This window comes from Puma concolor, chromosome B4, assembly GCF_028749965.1.
Source record: "Puma concolor isolate L17-30 chromosome B4, mPumCon1.1.hap2, whole genome shotgun sequence".
NCBI classification, from domain to species: Eukaryota; Metazoa; Chordata; class Mammalia; order Carnivora; family Felidae; genus Puma; species Puma concolor.
This window is the reverse complement of record NC_141673.1, coordinates 119,545,472-119,567,207: the sequence shown is the minus strand read 5'-3', so window position 1 is coordinate 119,567,207 and position 21,736 is coordinate 119,545,472. Positions and strand designations below refer to the sequence as shown.

Sequence of the window (21,736 nt, the reverse complement as noted above, 5' to 3'; positions counted from 1 at the left end):
GAAGGACTGAAGTCTTTACCCCTAAAGTCTTTACCCCTTGTTCCTAAGATTAGGAACAAGACAAGAATGTTTGCTCTTGCTACTTCTAGCCAACATTGTCCTAGAAGTTCTCACCTGAGCAGTTAAGCTCCAAAAAGAAATAAAAGATATCTAGATCGAAGAAAGAAGTAAAACTGTTTCCAGATAACATGATCTTCTGTAGAGAAAATCCTAAGGAATCCACCAAAAACTATTAGAATTAATAAACAGGTTTAGCAATGTTGCAGTGTACACGACAGACATACAAAAATCAGTTGTATTTTACACATTAGCCACAGACTAAAACTGAAATTAAGGGGAAATTTTCATTTACAATAGCATAACCATAAAATATGTAGGAATAAGTTTAACAACAGAACTGCTAGAAAGGTGCCCTGAAGACTACAAAACACTGTAGAATTAAGGAAGACCTAAATAAATGGAAAGACATCCCTTGTTCATGGTTTGGCAAGTTCAGTATTTTCAGATTTCTATCTTTCCTAAATTGAATCAGCCTAATTCCTATTAAAATCCCACTAACTTTTTTGTGGAAATTGACAAGCTGGTTCTAAAATTCGTATGGAAATGCAAAGGAACTAGAATAGCCAAAACAATCTTAAAAAAGAAGAAGAAAGTTGGAAGACTCACACTTCCTGATTTTAAAACTTACTTCAAAGCTACAGCAAGAGGAAGAGGCACACAGATCAATGCCAGGTTTCTCCAGGCCAAAGAATGAGGTTGGACCTTTACTCTACACCATTTACAAAAATTAATTCCAAATGGATAAAAGACCTAAATGTAAGAGCTAAAGCTATAAAACTCTTATAAGGAAACACAAATATTCATAGTCTTGGAGAGAAACCTAAAGCACAAGCAAAAAAAGAAAAAAAGTAGATAAGCTGGACTTTATCAAAATGAAAAACATTTGTGCATCAAAGGATACTATCAAGAAAGTAACAAAATAACAGGGGTGCAAGGATAGGCAAGATGGGTGAAGGGTAGTGGGAGATACAGGCTTCCAGTTATGCAAAGAATAAGTCACAGGAATAGAAGGTACAGGGAATATATATACCAATGATATTATAATAGCATTATATGGTGACAGATGGTAGCTACACTTGCAGGGATCATAGCATAATGTATGAACTTGTCAAATTACTATATTACACACCTAAAAGTAATGTAACATTGTGTATCAACTATGCTTCAATAAAAAAAGTGAAAGAATGAAGGTAAAAATCATATCAACTCAATAGGTGCAGAGTAGTATTTGACAAATTCAACATCCATTGATGATAAAAACTCTCAACAAAGCAGATCTAGAGGGAATGTACCTAAACATACTAAAGGCCATATATGATCACAAAACCACAGTTAACATTGTACTCAGTTTTGAAAAGCTGAAAATTTTTTTTTTCTAAGATCAGGAACAAGACAAGGATGCCCACTTTTACCACTTTTATTCAACATAGTATTGGAAGTCATAGCTAGAACAATTAGGCAAGGAAAAGAAATAAAAGGCATCAAAACTGGAAAAGAAGAAGTAAAATTGTCACAACTTGCAGATGACATGATATATATAGAAAATCCTGAAGACACCACCAAAAATCTATTAGAACTAATAAATGAATTCAGTAAAGTTGTAGGATATAAAATAAATATACAAAAATCTGTTGTGTTTCTATACACTAATAACAAACTATCATAAAGAGAAATTAAGAAATAGTTCCATTTAAAATTGCATCAAGAAGAATAAAATACCTAGGGATAAATTTAACCAAGAGACCTGTACACTGAAGACTATAACACATTGATGAAAGAAATTGCAGACACGAACAATTGGAAAGAATGAAGCTGGAGGCATCATGCTCCCTAATTTCAAAAGATATTATAAAGTTATGGCAATCGAAACACACAGAGGTGGAACAGAAGACCACTCAGAAATCAACCCATTGACATATGGTGAATTAATTTACAACAAAGGAAGCAAGAATGGGAAAAGGATAGTCTCTTCAATAAACGGTGCTGGGAAAACTGGACAGCCACATGCATGAGAATGAAACTGGACCACTATCTTACACTATACACAAAAGTTAACTCAAAATGGATTAAAGATTTGAATGTAAGACCTGAAACCATGAAACTCCTGGAAGAAAACATAGGCAGTAAGATCCCTGATATCAGTCTTAGCGATGAATTTTGAATCTGATTCCAAACACAAAAGCTTTTATAAAGCAAAAATAAACAAGTGGGACTACATCAAAATAAAGAGCTTCTGCTCAGCAAAGGAAACCATCAACAAAATGAAAAGGCAGCCTACTGAATGTGAGAAAATGTTTGCAATTCATATACCTGATAAAGGGTTTAATAATCCAAAATATATTTAAAAACTCATAGAACTCAATAACAAGTGTGTCTGAGTGGCTCAGCCAGTTGAGCATCTGATTCTTGGTTTTGGCTCAGGTCAGAATCTTACAGTTCATGGTTTTAAGCCCTATGTGGCTCTGCCCTGGCAGTGCAGAGCCTGCTTGGGATTTTTTTTTATAATAGCCCCAAACTTGAACCAACCCAATGTCCAGCAACAGAAAAATGGATAAGCAAGTTGTTCCTGAAGTGATGGAAGTGTGGGTTATATAAGCTGTTGCATTCATCAAAAGTCATTGTTTTGTGCACTGATTTGTGTATTTTGTTCTGTGTAAATAAATTTAACTTTAAGGAAAGAACTGGAAGTTCAGTTGCTTGAGCATCCAACTCTTGATTTCGGCTAATATCGTGATCCCAGGGTCGTGGGATAAAGCCCCGCATCCATCTCTGTGCTGAATGCGCTCTCTCTCTCTGTGTCTCTCACTCTAAAATTTAAAAAAAAAAAAACCTGCATACCAAAAAAAGTGAAAAGAAAACCCACGGAATAGGAAAAAATATTTGCAAATCTGATAAGGGTCTGATATTCAGTATATGTAAAGAAGTAATACAACTCAACGACTAAGGGACAAACAATACAACTTTAAACATGGGAATTGAATAGAATAGACAATTTTCCAAAGAAGATATACAAATGGCCTATACCTACATGAAAAGATGCTTAAATTTTCACTAGTCATTTGAGATATCACATTCAAACCACAATGAGATTGCACTTCAAACCCACAAAGATGGCTATAATCAAAAAGTCTGTTTTATTTTTAATCGTCGAAAAGTCTTAAAATAACAGTGTTGGTGAGGATGTGCAGAAATTGAAAACCTCATACATTGCTGGTGGGATTGCAAAATGGTACAGCCAAGTTCTGAAACAATTTTGTTCCTCAAAATATTAAATATAAAGTTACCATATCACCCAACAGTTCCATTCTTAGGTGTATATCCATGAGAATTGAAAATACATGTCCAAACAGAAAAAAATATATACAACAAATTTTCATAATAAGATTATTCATGAAAGTCAAAGGTTAGAAAGAACCCAAGGGTTTATCAGCTGATGAATGGATAAACAATCCATGGTTTATCTGTACAATGAAATATTATTCAGTGGAAAAAGTAATGGAGTGTATTCATTAATGCTACATAGTCTATGATGTCATTTACATGAAATATTCAGAATATTTCATAATAGACAAATTTGTACAGACGTAAAGTAGATTAGTGGTTGCCAGGGTCTAGGGGAAAAAGAAGAATGAGGAGTAAAAATAGGGTATGAGGTTTCATTTTGGGGTGATGAAATTGTTCTGAAATTAGATAGGGGTTATGATGCACATTTTATGAATACACTAAAACAACTGAATTTTATAAATTTCATAAAAGTCAAATTTACCGTATTTACCATGTCTCATAAATTTTCCATAAGATGAAGAATTTTATGGTATATGAGTTATATCTCTGAAAAGGAATTATTCATATATTCATGAAAGTTCAATCAAGAAAATTTAAGCAAGATGTATAGGTTTGTATAAGAAAGAATAGCTTTCTATTTACCTTTAAATTGGAGAAGATAATTATGGAAATGTCCTCTTCACAATTTTAAATGTAAACCTGAAATACCTAGGAATAATCTTAAGGGTTGATATGAAAGCACTACAAAACTTTTAGAGAAAGCTTTCCAAAACAACAGAATGAGAATGGCCAATTCAACAAATAATTTTGAAAATTAGCTCTTTGTCTAAAAAAAATTACCTCACAGTCTCATCTCAATTTATAAGAATTGCAACAAATTATAAAACTGAATGCAAAAAATTTTGAATAAAACAATGGGAAATTATGGATCAGTATTTCATTTATTTCAGGAGAAAGGGGTTTTTTTTTAATTATAATTGTTCATAATATTAAATATCCAAGGAGTAAGATACCCTCATACTCTGAAGAAGAGAGCATAAATGGTACAATCCACTGAAAATATTTGGTAATATGTATCAAGAGCTTTTTAAAAAGTGAGTTATTTTTTTGAAATCTAAAGAAAAGTGTATACAAAAATTGATCTGCAAAAATTATTCATAATGTTCTTAAAATATTGGTGTATAGGTAGGACAAACATATGCATAAACATAGATTACACTCTAGGTGTCAGCCAGAAAATACAGTATTCAGTCAGGCAGCTTAGGAAGGTGACCTGAAAGAGAAAGGTTTGTCAGGGGCTGGGGAGGTAGAACACAGTAGAGAGAAACTAACCCAAGAATACAGCAGGTCCTAGTCTATAAGCAAAGAATGTTATGAGGGGCACTTAAAAAAATAGGTCAAGCTCATGAAAAAGGGGGCTTTGAAGGCTATAATCACATATACTTCTTAAGTTGCCAACAATAGTACATTGGCTTGGGGTGCCTGGGTGGCTCAGTCAGTTAAGCATCTGACTTTGGCTCAAGTCATGATATCATGGTTCATGAGTTCAAGCCCCACATCATGTCAGGCTCCATGATGACAGCTCAGAGCCTGGAGCCTGCTTCAGGTTCTGTGTCTTCTTCTCTCTCTGCCCTTCTCCCACTCACACTTTGTCCCTTTCTCTCTCTTCTCTCTCTCTCTCTCTCTCTCTCTCTCTCTCTCTCTCAAATAAGTAAACATTAAAAACATTTTAAAAAGAAAATAGTACATATGCAGAAGGCTTATGATTTTTTTTCATATTATAGCCAGGTTTACATAGATAAAATTTTTCCTATGTTCTCTAGTCGCTGGAAAAGTTTTCCTAAGTTGGCATCTGTTCCAGTATAAAAATATGAAACTTTATATCTTTAAAAAATATGTTTGACCTTGTATACCACCTTTCTTGTAAGTTCCCTTTTCAATTAGTTTTCAATCCATTCTAAACGTGATAAAAGAGATGAAACAATGTTCCCCAATATAGATAGTAACAACTGATATGTATAGAAGTTAATGCACTAGATTTCTATTTTCCATTCTTAGACTTTTGGGGCTTTGAAGGAGTGAGAAAAAAATGTTCATTGGATTGTAGTTTAGAATGAAAAAAAATAATGATGTGCTTAAAAGATTATGTGCCATCATATGTCATGCTATTTACAAATATAGAATGTTGTATGACAAAAAATGCTCAAAAGAACCACATAAATTATATATTGTAATCCTAATGTCATAAAACACACTTACATATAGAAAAAATACTAGAGAATAAAATTCATCAAAATGCTAAGTGTTTCTGTACAGCTAGTGCTACTTTAGGCATTCATTTTTCTCTGTTTGTTTATAGTTTTCTATTGTTTTACTTGGGCCATATATTATAGTTTTAATGAAGGAATCAATTTGCATGTAAAAACAGCCGAGTCTGTGATATTGTATAATAGGCAAGGCAATGTAGTAGGTACTCTGGGACCTGCAAAGAAGTTTAAGTCAGAGTTTAGAATCTAGTGGTGAAACAAAGTGTAAATAGCTAGACAGTAGGAGAACCAAAGAGCAATCACAGGAATACTTTATAATTAATTTCCAAAAGTTTCACTGGCAATAACTGAAAGTTCTTCTATTTTAAGGGTAATTAATACCATCTAAAAAGTTAAAAATACTACCGGTCAGACAAACTGAAGAGTCATTACTTACTCACATAGCAAATCCGAATTTCTTTTGTGGTCGCATCTTCTACTTGCTAGCTAATATGTTTTGTGTATTTTACTGTGGGTTAAGGTGAAGGTGAATGCAATGGTAATTTTAGAGTTTTTATATATTTAATTTTTTGTATTTATATTGTTTAGCATCTTTTTTATGAGAAACCTAAAATAGGTTAAATATATTAACATGCAACTATTTATTGAGAATTTTATTTTCTTGTTTTTATAAGTAATCACACATACAAAAGAGTAACTTCATATTTGCAAAGAATTTTGTCATCTTTTTGTGGTCCCCTATGGCCTAGTACTATTTTTTATCTATAAATGTATGGTAAAGAAACTGAAAGACTAGGGGCGCCTGGGTGGCTTAGTCAGTTAAATGTCGGCCTCTTGATTTCGGCTCAGGTGGTTTCTGATATGTTTGTAATATGTAATATGTGATAAGTTGTAATAAGTATCAGTACTTCATGCCTTCTTATTAACGAGTAATATTCCATTGTATGTATGTGCGACACTTGGTTTATTCATTCATTTGATGGATGAGTTGTTTCCACTCCTGACTATTATGAATAATGTTACCATGAACACTTACATACAGGTTTTTTTGTGTGTGAATCTATTTTTCAATTCTCATAGGTATATAAGAACTAGAAGTGGAATTATTGGGTCACGTAGTAAATCTATGTCTAGCATTTTCCACCAAATTGTTCTCCTCGGGGCTGTATCATTTTCTGTTTCCAGCAGAGATGTATGAGGCTTCCAGCCTCTCCACATCTTCAGCAGTTATTATCCACTTAGTTTTATTGTAACTGTCCTAGTCTGTGTGAAGTGATATTTCACTGTGCTGTTGATATACATTTCTTCAGTGATTAACAATGTCAAGATTATTTTCGTGTGTTTATTGGTCATTTATATCTCTTTAGAATATGTCTATTCAAGTCCTTTGCCTATTTTTAATTAGGTTGTTTGCCTTTTTGTTGTTGCATTCTATGAGTTCTTTATATATTCTGGATATGAACCCTTATTAGAAAAATTATTTGAAAGTATTTTTTTTCAATTCTGGGGGTTTTCTTTTTCACTTCCGTGATAGTGTGCCTTGATATACAATTTTTTTTATTTTTGTGAAGTTCAGTTTATTTTTTCTTTTGTTACATGTGCTTTTGATATCATATTTAAGAAACCATTGCCTGATCCCAGATCAAAAATTTTACCTCTGTTTTCTCCTAAGCATTTCATAGTGTTAGCTCTCATATTTGGGTTTTATACCTTTGGAATTAATTTTTGTATAATATGTAAAGTAGAGGTCTAAATTTATTCTTTTACATGTGGATATCCACTGGTCCCAGCACCATTTGTTAAAAAAAAAAACAAAAAACTATTTTTATTGAATGTTCTTGACACCATTGTCAAAAACAGTGGACCATGGATGTAAAGGTTTATTTCTGGATAATCAATTTTATTCTATTGAATAAAATTTACCTTTAATTGCTCATACTTTAATTTACTCATATCTATCCGTATGCTAGTGCCATACTGTTTTGCTTGCTGTGGCTTTATAGCAACATTTGCAATCAGAAAGTATGAGTCGTCCAAGACCACTTTGGTTTTTTCCCTAGATCGTTTGGCTATTTGAAGTGCTTTGCAATTTCATATGAATTTTGGTATCGGTTTGTCCATTTCTGAAAATAAATCAATTGGAACCTTAGTAGGGAATGCATTACAATCTCTAGATTGACTTGAATCTATAGATCAATTTAGGAAGTATTGCCATATTCAGTCTTCTGATCCATGAACACTGATTGTCTTTCCATTTCTTTAGGTCTTCTTTAATTTCTTTCAGTAATGTTTTATAGATTTCAGCACACATATCTTTTACCTCCTTGGTTAAATTTACCCCTAAGTATTTTACTCATTTTGATGCTATAGTAAATGGAATTGTTTCCTCAGTTTCATTTTGGGATTGCTAGTATACAGAAATAAAATTTTTTTTTGTATGTTAAACTTGTATTTTGCAACTTACTAAATTAGGTTTTTAGTTCAAATAGTCTGTGTATGTGTGCACGTGTGTGTATTCTTTAGGGTTTTTTATATATAAGATCATGTCATCTACTTATACCTGTCCTTCTCCTGTTCCAATATGAATGCCTTTTATTTCTTTTTCTCAACTAATTTCCATGGCTAGAACTTTTGGTACAGTGATGTGTAGAAGTGGTGAGAACAACTTTTTTGCCTTGATTGTGATATTAGGGGGAAAGATTTAAGTCTTTCACCATGGAATATATCAGCTGTGAGTTTTTCATAGAAGCCCAATATGGATCAAGTTGAAGAATTTAACTTCTATAGTTAGTTATTGATGTTTATATCATGAAGGAGTGTTAGATTTTTGTCAAATGCTTTCCCCTGCACAAATTAAGATGATCATGTAGGATTTTTCATTCTATTAATTCTATTAATATGGTATATTATATTGATTAATTTTTGTGTGTTAAACCACCTTGCATTCCCAGGATAAATCCTACTTGGTCATGGGATATAATTCTTTTAACATGCTTTTGAATTTGATTTGCTAGTATTTTGCTTAGGAATTTTGCATGTATATTCAAAAGGGATATGGGTCTGTAATTGTCTTTTTGTGATGTCTTTATCTGGCTTTGGAGTCAAAATAATGCTGGGTTCATAAAATAATACAGAATGTGTTTATCCCTCTTCTACTTTTAGAAGAGTTTGAAGATAATGGGTGTCAATTCTTTAAATGTTTGGTAGAATTCACTGGTGAAGCCATCTGGTCCTGATTGGTTTTTTTTTTTTTGGAAAGTTTTTAATAATTGATTCAATATCTTTGCTTATTATGGATCTTTTGAGATACTCTACTTCTTCTTGAGTCAGTTTAGGTAATTTGTGTGTTTCTAGTAATTAGCCCATTCCATTTAGGTTACCTAGTTTTTTTGGTATACAGTTGTTCATAAGTATTTTCTTATAATCCTTTTTATTCTGTGAAGTTGCTAGTAATGTCTCCTCCCCTTGATTTCCTGATTCTAATAATATGAATTTTCTGTTTTCTTTGTCAGAGTAACTAAAAATCTGTCAATTTTGTTTATCTTTTCAAAAAACCAGCTGTTGTTTGTTTATTGTCTCTATTGTTTTGCAATTATTTATTTCATCTTACTCGACTCAAATATTTATTATTTCCTTCCTTCAGCTTTTTTCAATGTAGTTTGCTCTTTGTTTTCTAGTTTCTTAAGGTGGAAAGTTTGATTTGATATATTTCTTCTCTTTTGAATATAGGCATTAGCAGTTATAAGTGTCCCTCTAAACACTAAATTTTTCAAAACTCATAAGCTTTGGTATGTTGTGTTTTCATTTTGATTTATTTCAAACTATTTTCTAATTTCTTGTGTGATTTCTTCTCTAACACGTAGGTTGTTTAAGAGTGTGCCATTCAATTTCCACATATTTTTGAATTTTTCAGAGTTCCTTCCATTGTTATTTCCAATGTCAATCCATTGTGGTCAGAGAAAACACTTTGTAGGATTTTAATCTTTTTCAATATATTATGACTCGTTTTGTGGCCTAATTTGTGTCTATCCTAGACAGTGCTCTCTGTGCACTTGAGGAGAATGTGTAATCTGCTATGTAGTTTTATATACATGTCTATTAGATCTAGGTGATTCCTAATGTTGTTGAAGCCCTCGATTTTCCTATTGCCTGTCAAGACAGTCTATCCATTATTGAAATCAGGATATTGAAGTCTTCAACTATTAATGTAGAACTCTGTTTCTCTCTTCAGTTCTGTAGTATTTGCTTCATATATTTTGAGGCCCTGATGTTTGGTGCATGTGTATTTACAATTATTAATATTTTGATGGATTGATACTTATAACTTGTAGTGTCTTTGTCTTTTTTAACAAACTTAGTCTTAAACTATTTTTTTAACATAGCCATTCCAGCTCTTCATTGGTCACTATTAGCATGGGGTATCTTTTTCTGTTGTTTAAGTTTCAACCTATTTTCTCTTTGGAGCCAAAGTGAATCTCTTGTAGACAACATACAGTTGGATCATTTTAAAAAATCTATTCTCCCATCTTTAACTTTTAGTTGGAGAATTCAACCAATTTACATTTAATGTAATTACTCATAAGGAAAGACATACTCCTATCATTTTGGTATTTATTTGTATGTATCTTTTATCATTTTATTCCTCAATATCTTCATTACTACCTGCTCTTATGGTAAGAGCACTTCTACATATTTATTCCCTTTTCATCTATTTCTATATGTGGTTGTTTTGTTAATAGTTGCCCTGAGGATTACAATTCACATTCTACAATTAATATTCTAAATATATAGGGGCTCCTGGGTGGCTCAGTCAGTTAAACTTTCCACTTCGGCCCAGGTCATGATCTCGCAGTTTGTGGGTCGAATCCCTCGTCAGGCTCTGTGCTGATAGCTCAGAACCTGGATCCTGCTTTGGATTCTGTGTCTCCCTCTCTCTCTGCCCGTCCCCCACTCATGCTCTGTCTCTATCTCAAAAATAAACATTTAAAAACATTAATATTCTAAATATATAAAAACCTGGTTTCAAATAATACCAATTTAGTTTCAATAGTATACAAAACCTTTGCCATATATCACTCTGCTTCCCTTTTACTTTGTGTCACAAATTATAATCTTTCAACATTGTGTGACCATCAACATAGATTTATACTTGTAACTCTATAAAGTTGCCTGTTAAATTATATAAGAAAAAAAGAATAGTTATAAGCCAAAAATACATTAATACTTACCTTTAGATTTATTTCTATAGTTACCTTTACCAATGTTCTTCATTATTTCATGTGCATTTCAGTTACTGCCTAGTGTCTTTTATTTCAGCCTAGAGGCCTTCCTTTAATATTTCTTTTTTTTTAATGTTTATTTATTTATTGAGAGAGAGAGAGAGAGAGAGAGAGAGAGAGAGAGAGAGACGTAGAGAACATGCACAAGTGGGGAAAGGGCAGAGAGAAAGGGAGAAAGAGAATCCTGAGCAGGTTCCTCACTGTCTGCACAGAGTCGATGCAAGGCTGGAACTCATGAACCATGAGATCATGACCTGAGTCAGAATCAAGAGTCAGATGCTTAACTGAGTCACCCAGATGCCCCTTCCTAAACTCTTTCCATTTTATTTATTTGGAAATGTCTTAATTTTTCCTTCATTTTTGAAAGACAGTTTTGCCAGATAATAGAATTCTTTGTTGACAGGTTTGTTTTTTCTTTTAACATTTTTTTTTTAGTATATGTGCTGCTGAAGCAAGCATTCTTTTAGCATTTTTAATATGTTATCCCACTGCCCTCTGGCCTCCATAGTTTCTGATAAGAGATTAGATCTTAATCTTATTAAGAATCCCTTGTATGTAATGGGTAACGTTTTTCCAGTTGCTTTCAAGATTTTCTCTTCATTTTAGCTTTCAGCAGTTTGATTATAATGTGTCTTAATGTGAGTCTCTTTGAATTTGTCCTACTTTGATTACTTGAGCTTCTTAAATATGTAAATTTAAGTCTGTTGTCAAATTTGAGAAGTTTAAGTCATTATTTCTTCAAATGTTCTTTCTGGCTTGTTTCTCTTCTCTTTCTGGAACTCCCGTTATGTAAATCCTAATATTCTTAATAGTGTACCATAGGTATCTCAGGCTCTTTTCATTCTTCTTCATTTTATTTTCATTTCTGCTCCTCATACTGTACAATTTCAATTGACCTATATTCAAATATACCGATTCTTCCTTCTACATTGTCAAATCTTTTTAGAGAATTTAAATCCTTTTAGAGAATTTTTCATTTCAGTTATTGTACTTTTCAACTTTTCAATTTCTTCTTGGTTCCTTTTTATTTCTATTTATTGGTATTCTCTATTTGGTGAAACATCATTCTTTCTTTAGTTCTTTGTGCATGGTTTCTTTGGCTTTTTGACCATATTTAGTACAGTTAACATCTTTGTCTAATAAGTACAATGCCTGGGCTTCCTCAGAGGCAGTTTCTATTAATTTCTTTTTTTTTCATAGGGGCCATATACTCTTGTTTCTTTGCATGTCTCTTTTTTTTTTTTTTTTGAAAACTGGAAATTTTGAATATTATGATGTGGTAAATCTGGAATCAGATTCTTCATCTTCCCCAGCATTTACTGTTGTTTCTTGTTGTAGTTGCTTTTGTTTATTTGTTTACTGGCTTTTCTGAGCTAATTCTGTAATATCTGTATCCTTTGTTATGTATAGCCACTGAAGTCTCTGTTCTGTTGACTTAGTGATGAGCTAGTTATTTAACAGAGATTTCCTTAAAGTCTGAAACAAATAAAAACTTCTTTTAAATTTCTTATTTTTTGCACATGGACTGTGTGTGTATGTGTATATTGGGACATGTCTTCAACACTCAGTCAAGCACTTTACCACTTTGCCTTAGACTTCTTGCTTCTACAGAGCCTCGGGTCAACAGGATATGAGAACTTAGCGCCTTCTTGGGTATTTTCTGAGTATTTTTCAGCTTTTTAGATGCCCGGGAATATTTGGGAACTTTTCAAAGCCTTTTTTGCCCAGCATATCTCTTTCCCAGCCTTCATTCATTTTTGTTTAGTCTATAGTTTGTCCTAACTGTTACCTCTTGCCCCAAGTGACATCAACCAATCCATTTGCCTTTAAATGTTTTAGTCAAGTGACTCTCAGCCTTGGGAGGGTTCCCAGTTGGGTGACTTTAAAATGCAAGTCAAAACTGCAGTGAGATATATCACTTCACACCTGTCAGAATAGCTAAAAATAAAAACATAAGCAACAAATGCTGGTGAGGATGTGGAGAAAAAGAAACCCTTTTGCACTTTTGGTGGGAATACAAACTAGTAGCAGCCACTGTGGAAAACAGTATGGCAGTTCCTCAAAAAGTTAAAAATAGAACTGCCCTATGATCTAGTAACCACACTACTGGTATTTACCCCAAAAATAAAAAATACAAATTGAAAGGATACATACCCTATATTTATCACAGCATTATTTACAATAGCCAAATTATGGAAGCAACCTAAGTGTTCACTGATAGATGAATGGATAAAGAAGATGTGGTATATATATATATATATATATATATATATATATATATATATGTGTGTGTGTGTGTGTATATATATATATACACAATGGAATATTATTCAGCATTAAAAAGAATAAAATCTTGCCAATTACAATGACATGGATACAGCTAAAGAGTATAATGCTAAGCAAAATAAGTCAATTACAGACAAATATCATATGATTTCACATATATGTGGAATTTAAGAAACAAAATAAATGAACAAAGAAATAAAGAGAGAGAGATAAACCAAGAAACAGACTCTTAACTATAGGGAAAAAACTGAAGGTTACCAGAGAGAATGTGGGTGGGAAGATGGGTGAAATAGTAATGGGGATTAAGGAGTGCACTTGTCATGTTGAATGCTGAGTAATGTATAGACTTCTTGAGTCACTATATTGTCCGCTTGAAACTAATATAACTGGAATTAAAAAAAAATAAAGGCAGGCCTTTTGAACTAGTCCTCCAGAGAGCCACCAGAAAGGTCAAAATGAACAACCACAATTTTTTAAGAAAAAGGTGTATTTTGTTTGCCTAGTACTAGTTGCCTGTGATGAGAATGGGGGATGTGTTCAAGTCCACCACTGATCTGGGGAGTGGGAGATAGGACACTGGATAGAACAGTATGTTAAAATGTCACAAAACTTTTTACTCAGATTCAGTTGTTTTTCTCTTGGTTAAGCATCCCCCTGGTTGCTATAAGCTTTTGATTCTTTTCCAGGGTTCCAAAAAAGTTGATTCTAATAGATTTGCCACTTTATTCATGGTTTTTATGGGTGGATGGACTTGTGGGTTCTTTATTCCATCATTTTTGCTGATACTATTCCCCAAAACCATCGTATTTTAATTGCCTATTGATGTATGTTTACTAAATTACAATGAACCTGGGAGCAGGTAGATAACTGCATTTGCATTTCTAACAAGTTTCCAGATGATATTGATGATACCGGTTTGGGAACCAGTGGCCTAGAGCAAGCAACATCTAAACTGAACCTTGAAATAATAGGTAGAAATTAGCAAAATTAGGTGTTGGCATGGGGCGGGGGGGGGGGGGGGCAGTGAGGAAAACTGAGGGCAAAGGTTCAGATATAGTCCACAGGGACCTGAAGGTCTATAGGAAAGGGAGAGTGGTGAGAGATAAGGCTGCTGAGACAAGGAGGAACCAATATTCAAAGGCATTTAAAGGTCTTTTACCATATTAAGGAGCTAGGATTTGGATGGGAAGCCACTGAAGCACTATAAACAGGGAGTAACATGATCAGAAGTGACCATTGTGGCTTCAGTGTGGAGTGTGGAGTGTGGATTGAAGGTAGGCAAGACCAGTAAGTAGACTAGTTAGGAAGCTACTATAGGAGCAGGTTGATGACCAGGAGCCAGTATAGCAGTGAAGATGGAGAAGAAGAGAAAGATTTGAAAGATATTGAAGAGGTAGAAATTAAATTCTTGATCACTCATTTCATGTCTGGAATGTAAGTGAGAGAGAAAAATTAAAGTTTATTCCTAGGTTTCTGCTTCGATCAATTAAGTGATACTAGTCATTGAGATAAGTAACACAGGAGAAAAGTAGGCTAGAGGAAGAAGGAGTGGAAAGAGGGATAATTTCATTTGGGGACCTGTTGATGTCTAGTAGGTCACTGAGTAGAAAGATCTTGAGCTCAGGAGAGAGATCTAAACCGAAGATATGGATTTGGGTCTCACCAGCATGTAGATAACTGAAACAGGGGTGTCAATGGAATTCCCTGGGTACGATATTTAAAGTAAGAAATAGATCTAGATGGCTACATTTAGGAGGTCCTTGGGAAACACTACCACTTAAGGGGAAGACTGGAGAAGCAGAATCTGTATCAGAAACTAAAAAGATGCTGACAGAGGAATAGGAAGAAAATCAAGGGGATGTGACATAATGGAAGCCAAGTGCTTTAGCCATGCTGAAAGCTGGAGAGATATCAAGTAAAAAAAAAAAAAAAAAAAAAAAGAGTACAAATATCAATTAGATACTTGGAGAAGTACAAGTCCTGACAGTGGAGTTTTATGAGCTCAAACCAGAAATGTGTGGGAAGTGAAAAAGTAGAGACAGATACTCCAGTGACAGCCAATTCCTGGGTTGCCCTTTTCATTGTTACAACATCATTTCCATGAATTTATCTACCATTAATAATGAGAACTGAATATATTCTTTAAATATGCCTTTTTAAACTCTGTCAATTTCTTGCAATCTTCTTGTATATGTTACTGCTTTCCTTCAGAAACAGTGAAATCTTCTGAACAGATGGTATCCTAAAGATTTATCTATGAAAAAAAATAGTAAAGTAATCTAAGAAATTTAATTATTGTATTTTTTCCTACAGCTGTATTTCATATGAATGCATATCTAAGGATTTCATTTTTAGAAGTTGCTATCTAGGGAGTGAACCCATATAAACTAACAAGAGCTTGTTTTTTAAAGATATGGCAGAATTTTCTCATTTTATTTGAAAACAATGCTAGAAAAATTCATCTTCTTCCATTTTACAAAACCCAATATCCTGAAATGCTCAGACTGAAGTGCACAATTGTGTTAGTGTGTTTCCTAGTATTCAAAAGCCAATAAAACTAATAACAGGAGACCCATGAAGCCTTTGGCTTTGGTTTTTCCTCTCTGGAAATGAGATTATGGGATCTATGATAATCTTGAATTCTCAGACTATACAATAAATACCCAAGACATCACCTGGAAAACATGAAAATTTCTAATAATTTAGAATTCAGATTTATTGATTAAAAGATTATCAAAGTGGGATCATATAGATTTCCTCTGCAAAATGCAACTTACATTTCCTGCTTTGTACTTTGTTATGTTATGTTATTCTCAAGCTAGAATATCTCCTTATATCTTCTCCACTTTCCTCCATTTCTGTTGGTATCCATTGAAGTCCAGGCCAAATATAACCTATTCTATTAGGTTATTAGACTTACTAGGTACATACAATGTAGAATATATGCTGTTTTATATGGTAGTTATTTCTACACTTGATTCTAGTTAGATTGTAAGCTTCTAGAACTGTATCTTATTCTTCCCATGTTGCTTAGCATGATACCCAGTATATGATTGTCACTGTATAAATATTTGTTTATTATAATTCTATTTCAATTCAAATTGTGTCTAAAATTAGAACAATTCTCTTTTTTTTTCTGCCTAGCCAAAATATAGAAGACCATAAAAATGAGCCAGATTTCCTCTTTTAAGCTCCTAGTCATTCAAAACTTAGAATTCATCCAGGTATGACCAGAAACAATTATGTGTACCTAGTGGGTGCAAGTTTCTTCTACAGAAAATAAGACTGGAACTGGCAAAAGACATTAATTTAAAAAAAATTCTCTTATTTCTAAGAGTTCTCTGAATTTTTTTGATCTGCTAATTACAGTAGAAGCCTTTCTTATGGGGATTAGTCACTGGTCAATAAATTGATAAACTTGTTTAAAAGTGAAAGGCATTAAAGTGTATAAGAGACTACAATTTAAAACACACAAATAATCATTTACCAATGTTTTTTAAATAGGCCCCTTGTTTGACTATGGGTCTGACGTTTGGAGTGCATTGTTCTCTTTCTAACATAAATTACTGTAGTGCATTATCTACTGTTCACAATATTGGTTCTTTAAATAAGAGCACAACTTGGGGGTGCCTGGGTGGCTCAGTCGGTTAAGCATCCAACTTTGGCCCAGGTCATGATCTCATAGTTTGTGAGTTCGAGCCCCGCTTCAGGTTCTGTGCTGACAGCCTGGAGCCTACTTCGGATTCTGTCTCCCTCTCTCTCTCTGCACCTCCCCAGCTCATGCTCGCACTCTGACTCTGTCAAAAATAAATTTAAAAAATAATAATAATAAATAAATAAGACCACAAATCTAAAGATTTTTTAAAGCATTCTGAGCATAGAATCTTTCTAGATTTTTATGTTTTTTGACCACCCCAATATATTAAAGTTTCCTCACTTTCCCCTAGGTTAACAGCTTATTTAATGATTCACCTACATGGAGTCTTTCCAAAGCTTTCAAGACAGATTTTATACAAATAAGTCTCCTTTTGTTTCAGTCATGTGTAATTATTTTATTTATAATTTGGTTAAATTATATAAATTGATAACAATGGGCACAATTTGGGGACACATACAACTGATTCTTAACAAGTAGCAATTCAACTGATTGGAGTCGAAGTGTTTGAGGCATACCAGACAGAGGTAGCAAGTTAAGTGTCGCTGCTAGCATTTAGCATGACATGGGCAGTACTCAGTATGTTTTACATAGAGAATGGAGAATAACCCTTAATCTGATAAACTAGTTGAGTGGAGAATAGTTAAAGAGGTCTTCTGCTGTACTCTTTTTTATACATATCTTGCTACATTGTTCCACAGCAAAGTTGAGGGTATTTTATTCAGTATTAAATAACTTCATGCTGTGTGTTAGTTGAAGGACATTGAAGGACAATGGAGTTAAAGATATAGGGGAAAGAAGGATAAATAAAAGTCTGCTAAAAAATAAATTTCTTTGCTGGGTGTCTTGTGTTGATTCTGGAAGAGCTACTGAAGGTCTATAGAGACAGAAAAAATAGTATAAGACATCTAGGCTATTTTAAGTGTGTATGTTTCATTTCTGGACTTAAAATGATTTTTGTGAAGAATTCATAGGAATACTTCATAAAAATTTTATAAAGAATGAGATGAAGGGGGGCGCCTGGGTGGCGCAGTCGGTTAAGCGTCCGACTTCAGCCAGGTCACGATCTCGCGGTCCGTGAGTTCGAGCCCCGCATCGGGCTCTGGGCTGATGGCTCAGAGCCTGGAGCCTGTTTCTGATTCTGTGTCTCCCTCTCTCTCTGCTCCTCCCCCGTTCATGCTCTGTCTCTCTCTGTCCCAAAAATAAATAAACGTTGAAAAAAAAAATTTAAAAAAAAAAAAAAGAATGAGATGAAGGACAGAATAGAAATTTGGGAAAATAAATTTATTTTTGCCTTTTGGAAATTGATTGTGGATACCCCCATAGTATCATGAACCATTCATGATAGTTTATTTTAAGTCACAATTTTGTGACATAAAATTTCAGAATGAGAGTGGGGAGTGAAAATCAGCTAAGAATATTCTGGGGATAAAGTTAAAGAAATGGGTAAACGGAAGGACCTGTACAGTAACTTTGGATTTTGCCTTCACACAATAACTAGAAATGGAATAGTTCTTAGATGTAACTTAACCCAGTAGTTCTCAACTCTAGCTATTCATTTGAATTGCATACATAGAAAAAATATTATTTATTTATTTATTTATTTATTTATTTATTTATGTATTTTAGTTTTTTTTTTAAATATGAAATTTATTGTCAAATTGGTTTCCACTCAACACCCAGTGCTCATCCCAACAAGTGCGCTCCTCAGTACCCATCACCCACTTTCCCCTCTCCCCCAACCCCCATCAACCCTCAGTTTGTTCTCTGTATTTAAGAGTCTCTTACAGTTTGCCTCCCTCCCTCTCTGTTTTTAAATTTCCCCCTCCCGCTCCCCCATGGTCTTGTGTTAAGTTTCTCCAGATCCATTTCTTATATGTCATCCCAATCCTCTTCTTTAATATGGTGATCTTAATTCAGTTACCCTATTTAAATACCTCTCTCATTGTTTTCATATTCACTTCATTATTATTTTTAGTAATGTAATGAAATAATTATAGAGAGAGGTCATTTAGAATAATTTTCAGAAAATAACTTTTGTAACATTCTGCTGTTAAAAAAAACTGATTTAAGGAAATTTTTGACTTAGTATAATATTGTAAAACCCAACTACTTACTTCCAGGACTATTTTTGAGCCCTTAGAAACCCTGTGTGAGCAATGTTTGCCTATGGATCTTTTTTTTTTAAGATCTTGAGTATTTTCCTTGAAATATTAATACATACTCAAAAGAATTCCATCCTTTGCAAATCTGTTGACTCACTGGCATCTAATGTAGGATATCTGTTTTGCTATTGAAAGATTAAAAACTAGAATGAAATTAAGTGAAAATATAAGCAATACTGTTTTTGAGGTTTTTTCATGTTAAAACTGCATAAGTAGGGTGTGGGTGGGTTTAAATTTCACCTAGAAAAATAAAATATTGTGGAGTTTTACTTTCTGACTATTAAGCTTACCTTCACATTTTGATGTTTTGCTTTTCCAGGGTTTTGAAAGTGTTTCTTTCACGAACAGCCCAACGGATTCCGTATATGACTGGTGGACGGGTCATGAGGATGCTGGCAGTAATGCTCCTGGTAGTATTTTGGTTTCTTGTTGGCTGGACTTCGTCTGTTTGCCAGAATTTGGAGAGGCAGATTTCACTTATTGGCCAAGGGCAAACATCTGATCACCTCATCTTCAACATGTGCCTCACTGAGCGCTGGGATCACATGACAGCAGTTGGTATGTGGTCACTTGTTTGCGCGCTTGCCTTGTCCTTTTTCCAGTGGCATTAAAATAGACTTCTGTAGACGCCTTACCACTCCCCTTTACCAAACTGAAAGTAATTTCACCTGATATGGTTTTGGTAAAGCAATTTTATGAAAAGGACAATAATGACATGTGGAATGCAAACTTTTTCTGAGTTCCCATTCTTTTTTTCATAGTTATGTAGCTTTGTAGTTTTGTTGAGAAAATGCAATTGAGGAAATTAGAAGGAGAAATGCAGCAAATAAAGGCAACTTCTTTGCACAGAGAGTTTCTATTTTCCACCTTCTCACTGTATTCCCATTAGATTAACAGTAGCTGTTCCCTTGATTTATCTCTTTAGGTGGGAAAAAAAAAGGAGACATGCTGAAATTTTTTATATAGGTTTGGTCCTGTGATATATCAGACTTAGGATCCAGGGTACTCCCTGTGTAGAGATTTTCCTTGCAAAATGATTAATTAATCTATCTTTCATCTGAAGACAATTTATTAGGAATTCTCTGGAGGTCCAGTATTACACAAAAATGAAGCCATGCTTTTTAGGGATTAGTGAGAGTTTGATGACTTAGAAACTAGAGAACTCGGGAGAATCACATAAAGGCTTAAGCCAGAAACACGGGTTTCTCTGGCATCTTGGTTTTTTGAAAAATGAGGAAGAGAAATCAGCAGGAATTTTTCTGCTGTTAACATTAGGCTATTTTAAGCTAGGCCTCTAAAGATACAAAAAATAATGAAAACGAATTTTTATTATTTTGTTGTCATTCCCCTCAGTAAACCACAGGACAAATCTTAATTTTATTTGGCAGATGTAAAAAATAAACACATGAGTTTAATTCCTATTTTCTGTCTCCCCAGACTTGGAGATTGTTGGTTGAATATTCACATTTAGTATTTTGTCAGAAGTTAATTAATAAAATATGTATTTAGTTTATAATTTAAATGTAATAATATTTTTCTGGGCAAGACATTTTAGAAATTTTCTGGGCCTGATATCTGTATGAATAAAGCAATGTGGGTATATAAAAGAATGGTTATATTGATAATATGTAAAGCCAATCATCATTATTTTCATTAATATCAAAATAGAGATCGGAAATTATAATTAGATCCGTATCAGTATATATCAATGTCAGAAGATAAAGCGTAGAACTAATCTGATTCTGACTTTCATATGGATATGAAAATTTAAAAAGTTATATAGATATAAGATTTCTACTCAACATAAATCTCTGACATTATTTTATATTGTTCAATCCAAGTTAACCAAACTAGGAAAAATCATTTCCCCATATTACTGTGAAGAAAAGCCCACTATATTTCTTTTCTGTTTTATAATACTCAAAATACATCATTGTAGGGAATAAACAAGCAGAAAGCATGGCCTATTTACCTAGCCTTTTTTTGTATTTTGTACATCTTGGTTTTGACATGTATTCAAGGCCTTTTAAAAATTTCTTTTACACTTTAAAGAAAATCATATTTATGATATTTGATGTCTATATAGAGTGAATAAGAATATATAGCTGACAGCAATCTGTAATTTATTTTCCATAAACTTTGTTATATATAAGTAAATTTTCATACAATAAATAAGACCCACTGGGTATCTATAATTTCTCTGATACTGTGTTGAACGTTTTGCAGGAGACATAAAATGAATAAAACCCTTATTCCTCTCACCAAATAGCTTACTATTAGTTTGTATAAATAAATGGAAATTGTTAAAAGTTATTAAAAACAAAATTATGTGGTGAAGACTCTTGTTACAATAGTAGTTCAACAAAGGAGGACAACAGTCTGGACCAGAACCCAGGAATTTTTATAAAAGAGAAGTTCTTTGAGCCATGAGTAATATTTAGGTTATTGTAAAGTGGTGCAGAGAACATTCCCTTTGATAGGAATAGTGGTGAAGGTGGATGGAAATTGTATGAAACATGAAGGAAGTGCCCAACTAGAAAAGAAGATTATGTTGGAATACATTGTGACTAATACTGGATATGTAAGTTTATTGTGAGTCTTGAAAACCTGTTATATGAATTTGGAGAACCAGGAATATGATGTGATGATGAATCCATAAAGTCAATCTAGATTGCCTTCAGGAGAGAGATATGTATAAATATCTCCTAAAGGCATATATAGATATACATAGATAGATTA

General features: G+C 33.4%; 1 protein-coding gene across 1 annotated transcript in view; it reads left to right on the top strand.

The window, feature by feature from the left end:
- Positions 1–21,736, top strand: part of GPR158 (G protein-coupled receptor 158) — a 436,580-nt gene that overhangs the window by 386,708 nt on the left and 28,136 nt on the right. Inside the window, 1 exon segment of the mRNA XM_025930720.2 lies at positions 19,317–19,555. Coding sequence (XP_025786505.2) covers positions 19,317–19,555 — 239 coding nt within the window.